Source organism: Megachile rotundata, chromosome 16, assembly GCF_050947335.1.
Source record: "Megachile rotundata isolate GNS110a chromosome 16, iyMegRotu1, whole genome shotgun sequence".
NCBI lineage: Eukaryota > Metazoa > Arthropoda > Insecta > Hymenoptera > Megachilidae > Megachile > Megachile rotundata.
The window spans coordinates 13,826,508-13,844,940 of NC_134998.1; the positions used below are offsets into that span (position 1 = coordinate 13,826,508).

Genomic DNA, 18,433 nt, shown 5'->3' on the forward strand with positions numbered 1-18,433 from the left:
GTGTGTGTCTCCTAACGTATATAAGTATACGTACTACTACATATACTTATAGAATTTCTCTATCGGTGGTGCAGTTGTTCTCGGTTTCGTCTGTTCCGAGTGCGTGTTTTTTTTCCGTGTTTCTTGTTCCTCTCCGTACTTTCGACGGAAGAGGAGCACAGAACGAGCGTTCCGGTTCTTGCGGAGCTGTTCGAACACGGGTATGCGGACGTGTACGTGAGTGTTCCGTTCCCGCGGATACGAACGGAGTGTATCGTGTGTTCGACGTGCACACCGTCGGGTTATTCTCTTCGTCGTGGACTTGGTTGCATTTCACCCGAGTTCAGGCTTATTAATAACTGCGCTATAGGCTCTACTGCCTAGCGTGCGCATGCACGCGTCTACCGTTTACTGTGCGTACCTACCTACGCGGCCGGTCGAAAAGCCGCAGAGCAGTTTGCGAGGACAGGGTAAAACTACCTACCACCACGATAACCATTCTACCGTAAGACGACACTTTCCTCCATTCCTCGAATCGCTATTTCGGCTACTCGAACACCTACCGAAGTACCGAGACATTTGTCGACACCGAACATTCTCGAACTCTCTGCAAACGGAATCGTCCTCGCTTCTTGCTTCCGAACCGATCGAGTCGCTCGCGAAAAGAAACGACTGATCAGAAAAAGCAAGAAAAAGGATAATTCACCTTCGAATTTGAAGATTCCTCGAAAAAAAAAAAAAAAACGATTAACACGCTCGAATATAATCTGACGGGAGTTATCGGTTTTATGACCGCATCTCGCAAGGGTACCTCAGAAATTCCTTCTACGAGAACGACGAACGTTAATAGGGTACTTCTGTCGGTAGTCGATTACGAATGGTCCGTGACAGTCCCGAATAGAAAGCCAAAGAATACGGGATCTGTCTTTGATGAAGCACACGCTCGAACCGCAACCTGTCGACGGTCGCACAAGAATAGATAACAAATGTGACAATTTGTAAAGAGAAAGAGAAAGAGAGAGAGAGAATGAAATGGAAGCAGAAAAATAAGATAGACAGTGTGTGAAAAATACCGTGTATACATTGTAAAGAGAAAGAAAGAGAGACAGAGAGAAAAAAAGAGAGTTACGAATGAACAGTGATTTCGTATGAATCGTCGGTGATTATACTGTTGCAAACATTTTCATTTCGTATTTATGCTACGTAAAACCATGTTTCGTAATTCGAGCGACTAATATTATATTCTCGAACGAAACTGAAATTTCTAATCCTTCGGTCCCAGGACCTTGCAAATAAGTATGGTTTTCGTGCCGAATATATTTTCTAATTTAAGGGCTGATTAGCTGCAAGTTAATACTTTGATCGGCCCTATACCAGCAATTATTAGCGTAACTAGGGATTTTGTCTAGGTCTCTTGGCATTACTAGATAGCTAGCGTAAACTAGACTTTGAACAGTTGGAAGTTCCTAGGACGAGGTAGTCGAGATATTCGATGTAACCCTAGTTACGCGAATGCTCGTGATTCTTTAACGAAATTACCAACTCTGTTAAGAGAGCACATCGTACGATGTTTATCTTTATATCCGTGGAAGATTGGTCCCCACAGAGGTCTAGTGCCGCTCGTTTCGCTCGGAAGCAATTCCGTGATCGAGACGACGCGGCTTCGACGATCGCGAAAGAGCCGATTTAACATGCCGGCAATTAGCTGTTACAACATGGGTGGTAATCGTACGCAAAGCTACTATAGAAGCTTTCGTTTAACGAGATCCATGGGAGGATTTCGCGAACCACTGCAACAAAGTCAACCTTTCTATGCCACTCGCGCGCAATGCCGTGTTAAATATCAAACGAACAAAACACACACGCGCGCACGCAAAGACAATGCACAACGCGAGCAATCGTGCACACTCGCACACCGAACGGATGAAACGTGGACGGTACATGTCGAAGTTTCGATACACGTTACGGTATCGGGGAGACGGTTGCGCTTTCTTGACCGCGTCGAGAGAAGTTCTTCCAGCGTTTCGCGAGCGGGAGAAAAAGGTAAAAACGCGGTCGCGGAACTTTCTGTCGGAGAAGAAGAAAGCTTCGTGACCGTGAATTTAGATTCTCGTCAGCGATCGAACGCGGAAAACGTCGATGAAGCGTGTAACGGTTTACTCGAACGGAACAGAGAAAGCGGCAACGCTCTACCCGCGACCGAACGAACTCGAACGCGACTCGACAAGCGTGGGACGCGCGAAGGAGTTACGGACGGGTTTTCTCGAGACGCGCCCGTTCGAAAATCGGGAAAAAAATGTTTTCGAGAGACAGGACCGTGAGGAAGAGACGAGGAATTTCTGACACACCGTGAAACTTCTTCCGAGCGACGATCTGCAAAAGAGAAAGGCAAAGCGATTACGTCGCGCGTCAGCTCGCGAATCGTGTTCCAAAGAAGACTTTTCACGGCTATACGGAACACCCGTGGTCGGGAGAAACGCGATATGCAAGGACAGGATAAACGCAAACAGAAACAAGCAGCAGAGAGGGCTGGTGGAAGGAGGTTGACCGGCCGAAACTCGAAGCCGAACACATCCTTTTCGGGACAGTTTCTCGACGTCGATAGGATTCGCGTTGATTTGCTGGTTAAACACACGTACGAACCACATGGCCGCCACGGTAAAAAGATGCTTGCGTTTCATCTAACGAACATACAATGGGGAAGTACACGCAGCACACAATCATATCAGACAGCTATAGACTACTGAAAAAAGGAGAGCAGGCAGGCGGCCGATGGTCTTAGCAGCGCTTCCATCGACTACACCGGCCAGTCCACACCCGCTACACAAAAACACAGTGGTATAACGAAACATCGTTCACTGTATCCGTGCTACGGAATCGTCACCGTCGTTCCTGTTCCCAGTTTCTCGTTCCCTCTCTTCCTCGTCGATCGATCCTCCCGTGGAGCGTTCTCTTCGTCCTACGTGTTGCGTAGCTGGTTCGCGCGATCTTTCGTTCGGTCGTATCGGCATCGACTCGGCGAAAGAGCGAACGGAAACGTTACGATTCGTCGAATCGAGAGAACAAGTCCGACAGCGACGTTTCGATCGGCACATCGTACGTACGTCGACGATCCGTCCCGTGTATGCGTACGTATGGCAAAATTGACGATACAACGAATTATTAACGGCAGGCGATCTACATGAGCTACGTACTTGTTTGTACTCCGACAGGATAAGTGTGGCGGCGGGCAAGACTGCCGCCCCGTTATACCTCAGTCTCCCGAATGGGTTCCGCTGGCTAACAAACCACAAATCATACCATCAGTCTTAATTTCTATCCTCTTCTTAATATCGTTACTTTTTTTTAGGCGTGTTTTTTGCGTTTGCGTCAGTATCTCATTCCTATGTACACTGGCGTGCGTGTCTCGTTCTGTGTGTCTTTTTTTTTTTTTTTTAATTTGGTTCTGTTTCTTTGGTAAGATTGTATCTGTTGTCGTTGTTAACGTTAGCCTCCTGTTTCTCGTCGGCCAAACTTCCAAACGTTATTTGAAAACTTCTTCGACAAGTTTTATGTAGGCGTGTGTGTTCGAGTATTAGACCGGTCCTGAGAGACCGTAGCTGTACCGAGAGGTGTACGGTTTGGTAAGCTCGGTCACTTTGTCGTACTGCTCATAATCAAGTGATTCGACGAAATTCCAAACAGATCAATATTACGACCAATATTACGAACAATAGACCGAGTGACTCGAGCTTACGCGTGATCGAGAAGCGAAGCTTGAAAGCTTGCGAAGAATAGAATCGAACTGGCAGTCGCTACATGCAAGCATTTCAGGATCTGACGAGTTCGTTTCTCGATAGCTCCTCGATTTCGTCGACAGACCGAGAAACGTATCCGAAGACGGTCGATGCCTCGACAAAAATTTCGATCTCGTGGAAAGAATGGCGCGATATCGAGAAGCGAAACCGTAAAATATCTTGGATAAAATATGTAATATCGAATCCAGTAAATTCTACAAACCCGAAACGGCTGCACGAATGGCTTAGAACTTGGTACGAAAGTAAATTTTCGAAACGAAAATTTCTCGACTTTGCTCGAACGCTTTTCTCGAAACTTGGGATTCTTCCCCGCGAATCCTATTATACGCGAAACTTTCATACCATCCTTTTCGAAACCATTCATTGTCCTCCTTCGATTCGAAGGTATCGGTGCAGACGTTTTTCCTGATATTTCTTTCCGGTTCTTCGGCCAAATAAACTGCGTAAAATGTCTACGCATCTGCCCGAAGAGCTTGGCCGATCGTGCAAGATAGAATATATCGCTCGTGTCTGCTGTCAGTTATTACGTGGCGTTTGTGTACGTGTTAACCGACTGTCAGTAGCTTGCAGATATTAGTTTTCGCTGTCGTGTACACGGCAGACGGAAATAAACAGATTGTGCACGTACATCATATATTCGTAACAGCACACGCACGCACATCGAGAGACACACACAATGCATTTGTCATATATCCACAGTTTGTACGTTAATAGTATATATAAATATGTATATATATATACATCACAGCAAAACGGCACACACACTGCAACAAGTAAAGAACAGAAATAAGACACAAAAGGAGCAAATCAGCCAAATGGATGTCACAGATGTTCTGCTGGACACGTGGTTATATGCTCGTTTCTCCGTGAACGAGAGAAACGTACAGTAGGATGCAACAGAGTATTATGGTTGTTGTTGTTCGTAACATTGTTAATACGTCGAAACTGTTTACCGGCATATGTATCTTTTCTTAGGAGGTTCCTGCCGCAAATTCTGCATGCAGTTCACACGCATAGCACACGTACAAGGTACTCTGAGGCTGCTTTTTCGTAAGTGCAGCTCTTGCGAATCGAGTTCCGAGCTTTAGCAAAGCTTCTGCGTGGCAAAAGTTGCCTGTGCCTGTGACTTCAGAATCATCGTGGCTGCTTTTTTTTCTCTACGTATCAGACGCGAATTTACGCGCGAATACGCGCATGTCTAATTGTCGATGGAAATGACGATGGAGCCTGAGACAGTTTGTATTTTTAAAGGTACTCTTCTTTTTCTCTAATAAGTAAGCGTAGCAATTGAATGACAGAGAGCTAATACGTTCGTGTAAATAGTATTGCGCTTCGTTACGTTCGACAAGTTCCTCGTGTCCCTTATACCCTTACCATTCATAGATAAGATCGTTTTCAACAAGCTATACAACGTTCCGAAAGCGAGCAAGTTAAACGAGGTACGTAAGAACGTTTTCGACATATCGATCATAGATCTTTGGTCGGTAATATATTTTGCTTGAAGCATATATATATATGTGTGTGTGTGTGTGTGTGTGTGTCTGTGTATATGTATACAACGTGTACCGCCATAGCAGCGATCTTTTAAATAAAAAAAAAAAAAAAAACACGTTTACCTTCACGATATAGAGTTCTCACATTGAAAAGTATACTTGTGTAATGTAGAGAAGTTTCAGCAATACCTTTATCCAATAAAAACGAAAAAAAAAAAAACTTTATAAGCAGACATCGAAAACACGTACAAATTCATTCTCAATGCTCGGCAAATTCCTGTATCGTATGTTATCGGTAAATCGCTTAATAACGCATCGTAAAACTGAATAGTCCCTGTAACTGAACGTGTCGATGAAAAAAAAAAAAGAAAAAAAAAAACAACGAAGTTCATAGAAATCTCTGTATGACAAATTAGTAAATGGTTATGTACTGTACTGTGCAAAGTTTTTTCAAACTAAAAATCGTCTCGATGATTCTGTCGACAAACGTAAACGTGGAAAGAAGAAAGAATGACGACAGTGTCTTAATAAGAATTAATCGAAAAGAATAAGTAAATAAAATGAGAAAAAGTATACATAAGCGTACCTTGCCGCGCGTGTATGTGTGTCTCGCACACATATATACGCATACACACATATATATACGCGTACACATACGCGCATGCATTTCACATACATGTGTGTATATATACATATATCTACGTATATACACGTATATACGGGCAACTTATATACGTACATACATACGCACAGACGTGCATGCAACACTTTAGAATTAATGGAAAGAAGAGAAAACCAAAACAGGGATTTGGATGGAAATGAACAAGTTGGAAAATTTTGTTCGAGCTTGATATTCTCTTTGCGTAAGTAATAAATGGGTGAATCTGGGTGAATCAAATACGGACATTTTGTGCTTTACGCTTGAAGAGAAGAGCGAAACGTGACATATAATAATAAGCTTAATTCTACTTGGCCAATTTGTAGAATCCGTTGATTATTCGAAGCGATCGTTGACGCTTTGCTGGCTATAACTGGCCTTTTTTTTCTCGGAACGAGTTAAAGACAATGACGTTCAAGCGAGTAACTAGGCTTTCGTTAAACGCGTCGTATTCGAAGGTTAAAATTCTATAAGCGAATTCGCAATTACCACCGATTATCTTTAAAAATAACTCTTTCGACGCGAAACAACAAGTAAGAAACTTTCAAAGTTCGTAGGTGTACACCAAGTTCTATGAGCCAGCAAAGTTCAATGTAAAGACAGTATAGTAAGTAAAGACATTTAACCAAATATCGAAATATAAAGAAAAAGTCAAAATTAACGAGAAGTTGAATTCCACGAACATTTATGAAACACGATGACGGTTTCGAAGCGATCTTGCTATCTTTCAAATAAAAATCGCTGAGACAGGAAATATGGAATCGAAGGAAAGGAATTCTCTTCTCTTCAAGCAGGAGGGTATCGACACAACTCTGTCTGAAACAAATTGGTTAACGAAGTGAAGTGAAAGTAAAACAGGACTGCTTATGATTTTTTGCAAATCATTTCTCGAAACGCGGAACAGTTAAAAAATAAAAAAAGAAACAGCATGTATTACGAGAAAGAAGCGAGTAGAAGCTCGCAACTTGCAAGCAAAATTGATAGAATGAAAGAAAAGGACAGGCCATCAGACAATCATAAGTCAAACTCAATGGAAATAAAATAAATAAATAAAGTATATGTATATATATATATTATAGAGAGAGACAGAAGTTGTCCAATCAGAGAAATGAAGGTGAGCACGAATCAAGGTACATTAAAATAGCGATGTTAAGAAGAGAAGAGACAGGAATAAGAGAAAGAAAATCAAGTACGTTAAACGGAAAGGCACCAGTGAGAAGGGAAACTCAAAAGAGCCAAACTGGTTAATGTAAAACAAAACTGTGAAAAAAGAAGAAAAACAAACCGATAATAACAATAATAATAATAATAATAATAATAATAATAATAATAATAAAGAATTAATATTGAAAGAACGGTCAAACAGTGCGGAGATTGGACTTGCGGACTAACCATATAGTAATCCTGAGAGGGGGATCTGCCTGTCACAGATACATTCTGCACCAGAGTTCTATTGCTCGTCTGAAAGTAGGTTATACATATTCAATTTATATAATTAGCTTAACTGGATCGTGGTATCAATAATACTTGTTTTGTTTGTTTGTTTTTATATAGCTTACAATGTAATTCGTGAAGGGACACATCGATTCAACGAATTAACCTTACACGTATGTATGTTCGTTCATCGTCGTTTCGGTATTTTCTTTTTTCTTTGCTTCACTTAGCTATAGCGAAGAGTAGTGTTACGAGGATAAGAAGAAAGGAAATAAGAGAGAAAGCGAAGTAAGTGAACAGAATAAAGAAAGTAGAGATCATGATTTCGGTGAATTTCTTGACCGATTTTCGTTTCCTTTGGACCATGCAATCGTTCCATCGAGTCGCGAACACGCTTAACGAGGTGTTTCAGTCATTTTTTTCGTGTTATTTGAAACGGAGTTCGTCGCGCGTCCAAAAGGTGTGGCCTATAAATCGATGAGGTCGCGATGGCGTAACGTAAACGGTTTACGCGATCACGATCACGTTACGTATGGCGCTAGCTTCATCAGGTTTAATCCGTTCGTTTACGGAAAAACGAAAGAACGAAAGAACGAAAGAACGAGGAAAAGTAACGGAATCGAAAAGACGCGTACGAGGCACAGAGGCATCGTCGACGAGAAAGGGCAGCTTGTTTGTCCTTTCCGACTCTCGCTCGAGCATCGATTAATAGAAGCGTTGTACAGTCCGCTGCGATTGTCTTAGTAGTCGAGAATCGAAGAATATAATCTTCGAATGTCGGTACACTGTCCTGTCCAAAAAAGGATCGTCCCGCGCATTTCGAATCTATGTACTTTCGACAACGTTCTTTTATACCTTACGATCCGACTAAAAACTGCGAACGTGTTTTCGTTGGGAGTCGCGCGTTTCGACGAAAATCATACATATAGGAATAATAGACGTGTAACTCGACGCAAGCTTTGGGACGGAACGAGGACTATATATGGTCGGATTCGTGCCTCTACGTCGAGCAAACCGATGACTCTAGCCTAGTCTAGAACATCTACGTGCTTCTAGTGGTTTCGAATAATCAGGCAACGATCGTCGAGAAGGTGACGCAAGCTGGAAAGAGGTCTATACCCTGAATTTCGTATCGAGGTTCCGATGAAGGGTCAGAGGTGCTTCGTGGAGAGAGTTCTTCTCGAGACAAAGTAAAGCTTCCAACGAAATTCACTAATTGCTACAATGTGGCAGTGAGCGTGTTGAGTCTGTACGAGTGTAATCCTGACAAGAAATCCGATCTTTCGCGGGGGAAGAAAAAAAAGAAAAAGAAAAAATGAAATACTCCGCTAGTATTATAGCGTCGAAAACGCGATCGTTTCTTCCAGTCGGCCTAAATAACGTGCCTGGTATAGAGTATTCTCCGTAGAATTTTTTAGAATCGTGTTCGAAGTTATCGCGGGTAACAGCGTTCCCGAGAAACCGTTAATCGAGAAACAGGAACATGTGCAGAAACCCGAAGAAGATCGAGCGGATCGAAAAGAAATGGCTGCCGAGCTCTTTTAGACGTCGAGAGAGTCAGAGTTCGCTTAATCGTCGAGCTTTCTTTCTTTCTGTGGGCTAACGCGGAATGTACGTATCGCAAGATCGGCGAAAAGGGTAAAAACGCGAGGTACGCATCGTCGAGGTAACACGGCAAAGAACTCAAATGAAAATGCAAACCAAGGTAAAGAACGTTCTGAATGTAAACGAGTAAAACGAAAAACGATATTAACTGAAAAAAGAAACACATGTATGAAACAAAGTATATAAACGCACGTATATATACTTTTTGTATCGTGCGCGTACACAGGCTGTAACGCAGCGACGGCGCATGGACGATACTCGTTCGATGCACAGGTCCAGAACACGGAAAGGAATTTAAAGATAGAACATTCGCGGCGAAGCTTCTCGATCGATAGAAATAACGGGGCGTTCGATCGTTCGAGAATAAAAAATGCAAACCGTGTTTCGTTCCTGTAGCGCGTAAACTCGAAAAAGAAACGTCCATGCCAAGTGGACAGCCTGTGTACAGGGATCATGATCGAATAGAGAACAACTCGTATTTGCGATGACGAGATGGTATATCGGGCTGATGATAATACAGTCGATGACGGTAAAACACTGGCCGTGGCTCGAAAACCGTTGAACGCGGCATCGGCCGCGTATAGATGGACGGTGGACTTTCGGGAAGTTCTAAAAACGAGGTTCGCCGTGGGTGTGCGGTGGATCCTCGTCGACCCGAGGGCCGGAGAAAAATCGAAAACGTCCGCTTGGTTGGGTTGTTCTCTTGTGGTCCTGTTTCGATTATTCTTTTTGTTCTCCCCTTTCTTTGGCGTTTCGTTATTTCTCTATTTTCGGATTCTCTAAGTTTATCCCGGCGGTACGGGGGAAGGGGGGACGAGAGAACGCTGACTTCGAGTGATGGCATGAGAGTGAGAGATAGGGATAGTTACCTGTGTCTGTAGTCGTGTTAGACCACGGATCCATAGAATTTGTCCTGTGCGCGGCTTTTTATCCGAGTCAGGGTCGAATTTCTCATCTCCGAGATTGATCGCACCGATATCATCCGGCTGGCCGCGGCCCCATCTGTTTTTAAAAAACATGAAACCAATTCTTCATCACTCGATCCCTGTTACACATTGGCTATAATCAAAGTAGGTAGTTTTCTTTTTTAAGGGACTTTTTTTCTGTTTTAGTTGACCGATGACACGCGCAGAGCCGGCTCCTCGACGCACTGCACCGACAAATTTTTTTATTCGCTTTCTTTTCTTTTTTACGGTTTTCCCCTCGCTCCTTAGCTTGGACACCTAATCGCGTTCTCTCGAACGGGTGTCGACGATGCTGGCTAATCGTATTCTCTGTCTGTTTCGTTTCAAATGGCGAGAATGGATCGGTGGCGACGCAACGATGATTTGGAAATGGCCGAGATAGGAAAGCAGACGGACAAAAAAAAAGACGAACGGGTTACTTTCGAATCGCAGAGAGCTAGAATTTTTCAAAGTTTCGCCGGACCATGCCGAATTTACCGGAAGCAATTGTTTCGAACTCCATATAATCCTAAAGGTTCTTTCTTTCAATGGACAATGTTCTTTCTCGAGCACCGTGCTCGAACGAATATCGCTTCCGGTAAACGCGTATGATCCGTGTCCGAACAGTTTCGGCTTCTGCGACCGTAAAGCAACCGGTAAGATAATACATACATACAAGAGAAATGTTGCGACGTGTAAACAAGAATGAGCCAACGAACGAGGGGATGCGATGTGAGGTGCAATGCGGACAAAGTGAGCGATATATGCGATATCTGCTGATGGGATTGAAACGAATGACGCTCCGTGTAACGAGCGCGTATAGTGTATGTGTGTGCGTGCGTGTGTGTGTGTGTGTGTGTGTGTGTGTATGTGATGACGAAAGAGATACTTTTGTACTTGTCAGGAAAAGAACGGCAGCGATGAACGGAAAAGAAATAAGTAATAAAAGGAGTCGAAGATGACGATGAGCAGGAGAAAGAGAAGGCGTAGGATCGGCGGAGGGAACGATGCGTCCGCGACACGGACGTATTTAGACAGGACCGGGTGCGATCATCCGAAACGTATTTTTTACCTTCTCCTCTGGACAGGTTCTTTTTCCTTTTTCACGCACGCGACTCGTGAAAAGATCAGACAATCTTTACGCGAGGTCTTTCCTTATTTCCCTCTGAGTGTATGTGTGTTTATGTGCGTTTGCGTGCATGGATGTATGTATGTATGCATGTATAGGTGTACGGTCGTTATTCGTCCAACGATGCGATCTCTCCCTTACCTGTTTCGGGAGGGACGGTTCGATCGAGGCTCGAGAAAACCACAACTATTTCTCTATGTGTCCTACGACAAGTGGCTCGTAAAAGCTTTAACAAGCGAATTATATGCAGAGAAGAGATTAAACGAAGCGAGAAACCACGCGTTTCCTGTTTCTCGTCGCTGCCGTAAACGATGGTTAGTGTGCACGCGTTCGTTGTTTAGCGGACCAGGACCATACAGAAGCACCCCAACATGTACATGTTGTACCCTGCATCGATCATCGTATGTCCCTCATTCATTTTAATCGTTAGTATTCGTGTTGTTAGCGCTTGCTCGATGCGGCAAGAGTTCTCCCAATTCGCAAGTGGCTCGGTTATGCGCGTGTTTCGTCCGTGTGTGGATCTTGCTTGCGAATTAGGAGGCGATCTAAGCGGACAGAGAAACGGATGCAAAGATAGAAAACCGAGCGAGAAGGAAAGAAAATTGATTTCGTACATTCGACGGAGATAATATAGAAGGAGAAAAAGACGAAAGTAAGAGCGAAATTTAGGTAAAGACGGATCGTACACAACGAAGATACAGACAATAAGAAAAAAACAAAGGTGAATAGAAATACAGGCAGACAGACAGAAAGAAAGAACGAAAGAAAGAAAGAAAGAAAGACAGACAGACAGATAGATAGATAGACAGACAGACAGTTAAAAAGTCGCTGAAGAAAAAAAAAAACAGACTCGGTTAATAGCTCCAGCGAGAGAGCAAAGTGATTTACGGATATAAATGCTAAGCGCAACAGAGTACCACTTATGGTGTTTCGTTAACTAAGGTCTCGGGTTTTCATCTCGAGAACCGCTGAACTCGGTTTAAGCGCGCCACTGAGATCCCTTGCACCAAAATATGTAATGTATACGTATTAAAAAAATGTGTAGTGATATCGTCGGGACGCCATTTTGTTAGTTACTTCTTACACAAACAAGTACGTAGACCTTGGAGAAGGGTTTTCAGTCATGCAATGGCTAAGCCTACGACAGAGCTTCAACATTTCTCTAGTATGAAGATACTAGATACGTATACGTCGATATCCGAATACACGATTCGCCAAGATCGTAAATTTCTTCGGCAAACTAATGCCAGCATATATGTATAAGCTAATTTCTCCGATAAATATCCATTTCGATCGAAAAGTGTCGCGAACGATTTCGATCTCTGATCGACTATTCGGATACCGATGCACCGAACTGTTCGTACCCAAACATCCATGTACCCATTCATGACGTTTGTACGACGTTTCAGAAACGACGGGGGATTATTTGGCCAGCACTAACTTACAACTACAAAGATGGGAGCGAGGGAATAGCTGAGTACGCGTGATCATTCTCTGTCTACGTGTCCAATTCATTGGTGTTTTGAAACTGTTTTAATTGGGCGTCTAGGGAGCATGCTACGTAAAGCGACACGCTAATTCGGTGAAGGAAGAGAAACATATTCACGGGCAAAAGCAAATAGTAAAGGACTCGAAAGTAAGCGAAAAAATATAAACCAATCGAAGCTCTACGATTAACGACTATAATAATAATATTAATAACGATAATAATAATAATCATAATAATAACAACGGTAATAATAATAATAATAATAGTAACAATAATAATAATAATAATAATAATAATGAGTTTTCCACGATGCATGCCTCCCTTCTCTATCAACACCTTTTACACGATTTTCTCTCTGATTTGGAACAGCTCTTTTCGTGATCGCTACACCACGTATTTGATAGTTATACATGAAGGGTATTGCACGGACGGTACACTCGAACGAGTATCGACAATTCTTAATATTAATTTCTTCCGGAAATTCTTCGATATTAAGAATTTCGCGCAACAACGTTCGTGCAATACTTACTAATAAATATACTTTTATAGACGATAGACTTTTTAGACTCGATCGTAATTGTGTTCCAAACATCGATACATGTTAAACAGATTCCGTTCGATATCGGTGTTTATAATTAAGAACAAACAGATTCATGCAAAGGCGACTATCGTGTAACGGGAGGATCTCGAATAAAAAACTCATCGGAGCTACGTGTACGGCATAACACGCCGTTTCAGAGCCCATCAAAGTATAAATAATAATCGCGCAAATCTTACGTTTAACTAGGTGGTTGTCATTTTCAAACAAGTTAAGAACGCAAATAGCGTTCGTTCGTTCGTTCTCGAAGCTTCAAGAGGTTTTTCTTTTTTCTACGAATATCCCTTGGACTCGATACAACGCGTTCCTGTCGCGTCGCACGATGCAAGAAAGCAAGAAATCCACATACTTTTGTCACTGTTATTGTTCCCTGTTTGTTTCTCTATTCTTTGTTCTTTCAGCATGTGGCTTCACGGATTTTGTCGTTCGTTTCGTTGCAGCTCAAAAATGTTCGCGATTATACGTAGACTTCCGGCATTCTCGTTTTCAAATTTTAAACTCAAATAACCGAACAGAAATCTAAAAAGATTATAGAAACTGAAAAACAGGAGAGAGAGAAAAAAAAAAACGAGAAAAGTATATCGAAAAATAAAGAGAAACCGAAAGAATATATACAATACGTGTACAGTGGAGTGGAACAGTAACTTTGTTCGAATAAAGTATTTCCATTTTTTATCGAGATACAAAACAACATCGTTTACGAAAGTTACCAGATATTGAAGGGATTCGAAAAGGTTATCAAAGACAGACAGAGTCCGTTCGATAAACGAATGGAAAGCACTTTCTTGAAACGGTCTCTCTCCGGAACGAGGAACTTTCGTAAACGAGTTCCGAGAACATTTTTTGCGTCTCGAAAAATAATGCAAGTATTTCGGCTAGATAAAATTACCGAACCATCCTGTGTACTTTGTAAGGATGAGTGTATCTAATATCCCGGAAATGTTCGTTAAACGAGTAAAAAAGACGGGCGAAAGAGCATTTTATAAATTGTTGCAGGCTGCACCCGCTATATCGAACAGAAGTATCTCTCATCATCTAAACAATAAAATGATTGTTTTTTCTTTTCTTTTTTACGTGAATGTGTAACTTACGAAAGAATTTTAGGAATCTTGCGCGTAGGAATTGTCGTAATTACTTGGCCCCACAATAGAGTACCGACTCCGAAGAACAGGCACCACATCCATTGTTCTAATGTGAGAGCTTTCGTGCTGAACGCCATTTTACCGTACTGTATGATAACTACCTAGAAAACAGACAGATAATTTTATTAAAGGGAAACAAAGCAACCGGTAACTTTTTAATGTCACCCGCATAAGTAAACGGACGTGTGTCTCGCTTTGGTTCCTTTCGTTTCTGCTTGGCTGGAGCATTTTTCTTTCTCTTCCTTTTTGTCGAACCTATCTCGGTGGATCGAGGCTGATCGAAAAAGAAGAGTGAAAGTGCCCGTGTCTATTCTCAAACGTTTTCGAATTCTCTCTGTTGTTTCGACGGAATCGTAGGTTTCGCGCGAAAAACGAGTATTTTCCCCGATATAAGATTCGAACGAGAGAAAGAATAATGAAAAAGCATAGAAACGAATCGGTAAAAAACTTACCTGCGACAGACACGTGCCGATCCAGATAGAGTAAAATATGGGGTTGGTGAATATTCCTTGGAAGACATTACGCTGACCATGGATTTTCCTGGCGTTAAATTCATTGAAAAGAGTCATCATGACGAACGTGTTGAAGATGACGGTGAAGTGCTGCGTTGGACCGCCGCCAGCCTGTGCTACTCCTCGCCCCGTTTCGATGTCGAGCATCTTATCACCTATCGATCAGACGGTTGATCGTTAGAAGGATGCGGAAGCGTCTTCGAGTGCCTCCGGCCATCTCAAAATCCAAAAACTCTCGGACGACGAAAGAATTAATCGATAATCTATCTACCGGCAAGAATGTATCTTTGGATTCGGGATGACCGAACGACGGTCTACGATACCGGAAGATATTTACCAACGAAAAGAAGCATAAAAATCACGGACAACTGATAGACAGCTTGACCGAGAATATTCTTCATCATTGTCCTGGAGATGAGCGGTTTCGTACGACCGTACGGTCTACGGAGAAGAAGATCGGGCGTAGGCAATTCGGTGGCCAATGCGAGAGACGCTAACGTGTCCATGATTAAATTCACCCACAACATCTGCACCGCTTTAAGGGGGGAATCTTGCACGGCACATGCCCCGATAAAAGCAACTATAACAGCGACGACATTGACAGTCAGCTGAAACTGCAAGAACTTTGCTATACTATCGTAGACGTTTCTACCCCACATAACTGCTTTCACGATCGACGAGAAATTATCGTCCGTTAAAATAATATCGGAAGCTTCCTTGGCCACGTCGGTACCGGCGATACCCATGGCGAAACCGACGTCAGCCTTTTTCAAAGCCGGCCCGTCGTTCGTTCCATCGCCGGTCACGGCAACGACCTCGCGACTCACGGACGCTTTGCTGTCGATTATACCCTTCACCAGCGTGTACTTGTCCGTCGGCGACGATCTGGCCAACACCCTCAGCTTCGGCCACACTTTGTCCAAAAGATGCTGCTGTACTTCGCCGTTGCTGTCTCTGATCCTCCTGTTGAATTCTTTGCCCTCGAGAATAAGGAAGTCTTCGTTCGGCTTCAAGATGCCACATTTCAGAGCGATAGAACGTGCAGTGTTTATATTGTCTCCCGTCACCATTCGCACAGTGATACCCGCTTTTTGACACTTCCTGATCGCGTCCGGCACCTCCGGCCGAACCGGATCTTCGATTCCGACGATGCACAGACACGTCAGATTGTTCACTATGTTCTCCTCGTCGTCCCAATTCGGCTCGTTGTCGATGTGAACCTGATTGATCTCTGCCTTGCCAGGAACGAAGTCGCGATAAGCGACGGAGATGGTACGAAGTCCGTCGCACGCCATTGGCTCGATTACGTTCTTTACCAGACGCTCCTGCATCTCTCTGGTAAATTTCTCCAAATGACCTTCGCGACCATATATAAAGGCACATCTGCAACCGAGAAGAAAGACGATTAATTAGGATCTACTCTACCGACTATCGTCTAAACTAACGCGTGTCTGTTCGACGATCCTACTTCTTCATAATGATCTCGGAAGCGCCCTTGGTGAAGAGCCTATACCCGCCACCTTTCCTCGGGATGACGGTAGACATGCTCTTCCTAACGCTATTGAACGTGTACACCCGCGTGAACGTTTCCTCAGGTTGATCGTCTCGTATCGTCTGATAGTTCATGCCCAGGGCAACTACGAATCCAAGTAAGGCACATTCGGTTTTATTGCCGACTTGAAGCGGCAATTCTGTAGGATCCTGCGAGGGCATTATTCTGGATGTGTACGCCGAATTAATGGAGATAGCTTGCACTATTAAGTTTCCAACGTGGCTCGGGATATCCGAGAACTTTGGAATCGTTTTGCTCATCTTCTCGCATATGTACGACTGAACGACGGTCATCCGGTTGGTTGTCAGTGTACCAGTCTTGTCCGAACAAATAGCTGTTGCGTTACCCATCGTTTCGCAGGCATCCAAATGGCGCACCAAGTTGTTGTCTTTCATCATTTTCTGGAATCGCGCGAACACGCCGATTAGAGTTATTCGATCGCGTTACGCCAACTCGGAATAATATCGCTCCAAATAATTGTTACCTTAACGGAATAAGCGAGAGACAAGGTGACAGCTAGAGGAAGACCTTCGGGAACGGCGACTACCAGTACCGTTACACCGATGATCAAATGCCGCACCAGATCACCAGCGTACGTATTTTTCCAAGGTTTCTCGTCTATCACGAACGTCTTTACGCAGAACTGAATGACTAGAATGACAACGGTAAGCACTGCTATGGTCGAGCCGGCATAACCGATTTGTATGGCGAGTTTAGTTAGCTTGGCTTGAAGAACACTCTTCTCTTTCTTCCCTTCTCCGCCTCCTCCGTGGCTCGCTGCGTGATGGTTCTCTCCACCCTCGTGTTTGCCTCCTCCGCTCACGTGACTGTTTCCGGTTATTTCTACAGCTTCGTCTCCTTTATTGACAACACACGACAACTGGGTCTGAGTTCTTCCACGAATATCGTGTACGAATCTCGATTCCTATTTTCTCTGATTTCGCTCGTCTTCTCGTCTTCTTTCTCTCAATTTTTTCGCGAACCCGTACAACGGTTTCCATAATTAAAAACATCGTTATTACCGTTAAAACGTGTTGCCCGAGTTACGTACGAGCAAGAGAACCATAGGAATCGAGCTTTTCTTCGGAACGCTTACCGACTAAATCGTTTACATAAATACTTTCTTACTATGATACTGGCTAAATGACTAATGTTAGTAATCGGTATCTACCGAAGAGAGGGAAGAAGAAATGTAGACAGTAGAATAAGCCGTCGAGAAAGAGAATAATTAAAAATCGATCGAAAGGCACAACGATTACGAGTTAAGAAACACAGACGCGTAAAAAGGTGGTGAGGGTGACAGAGCGTTGCTGAAATGCAGAGAGAACAAACTATACAGAATTACAGTATCTTGTATCTTGTCAAATGCATAAACCACTGCCGTTGAAACATTCAAATAATCGTATATATAAAGTACACAGAAGCACGGATGAGACAACTTTACTATACGCGCTCTCTCGAATCGCTTCCCATTTACTTCGCGCAACGAACGAATGGACCAAGTAGAAGGGAAATAACGAAAACAAAAAGAAAAAGGAAAAAAAAAAGTGATCGATTTGACAAACACGAAAACCTTTCAATGTACAGAGGCTACACAGAATATGCAACGTAACAGACAGAGTGATCGTAAGGCAAAGATTTTAATTTAAAAGTGTTTCTAATTTTTTTTTTTTTTGCGAATGGCTAAACGAATTTTCGCGTGTGATATACATATACCGAATGTTTAAATAATCAGAGAAGAGACAATAGAACGATAAGAAAGAATAAAAATAAACTAAATACGCGCGCGTGCTCGTTTGATATACACGTTTAACACCGAAAATTATGAACAGTAATGATTTATGATAGTACTTTATTCACCTGTTAATGACTTCTTCTTCCGCTGCTTCTTAGCCTCTAGACAAAAAAAACGCATGCAAAACAAAATTGATTAGCAGTCTATCTAAAAATGTAATATGCCAGTCGTAGTAAAAGTTAACGTTATACTCGCAATTCTCTTTTCCATTAGCAATTACTAAATTTTTCATTTCTAACATCTGCTCTTAAGGTTGTAAATTGCTTAATCCTAAGTGGACAGCCTAGAAGGTTTCGAAAACACTGG

General features: G+C 42.9%; 1 protein-coding gene across 20 annotated transcripts in view; it reads right to left on the reverse strand.

The window, feature by feature from the left end:
- The window catches only part of PMCA (plasma membrane calcium-transporting ATPase 3), a 64,574-nt gene that overhangs the window by 21,580 nt on the left and 24,561 nt on the right, over positions 1-18,433 (reverse strand). For 13 of the 20 annotated variants that reach the window (XR_001096471.2, XM_076541451.1, XM_012289383.2 and 10 more), the window contains 7 exons: positions 18,193-18,228; positions 16,817-17,190; positions 16,249-16,733; positions 15,118-16,163; positions 14,721-14,935; positions 14,218-14,369; positions 9,836-9,968 (listed from right to left, as the gene is read on the reverse strand). Coding sequence is in view for 18 of the 20 variants with exons in the window: in XM_076541451.1 (XP_076397566.1) it covers positions 9,836-9,968; positions 14,218-14,369; positions 14,721-14,935; positions 15,118-16,163; positions 16,249-16,733; positions 16,817-17,190; positions 18,193-18,228 (2,441 nt within the window). In the remaining 2 variants the exon portion in view is untranslated. Of the gene's footprint in view, positions 1-3,173; positions 3,259-7,319; positions 7,389-9,835; positions 9,969-13,421; positions 13,646-14,217; positions 14,370-14,720; positions 14,936-15,117; positions 16,164-16,248; positions 16,734-16,816; positions 17,191-18,192; positions 18,229-18,433 lie in introns of those variants that run through there. The other 7 variants (XM_076541450.1, XM_012289382.2, XM_012289386.2 and 4 more) reach the window with 5 other exon arrangements.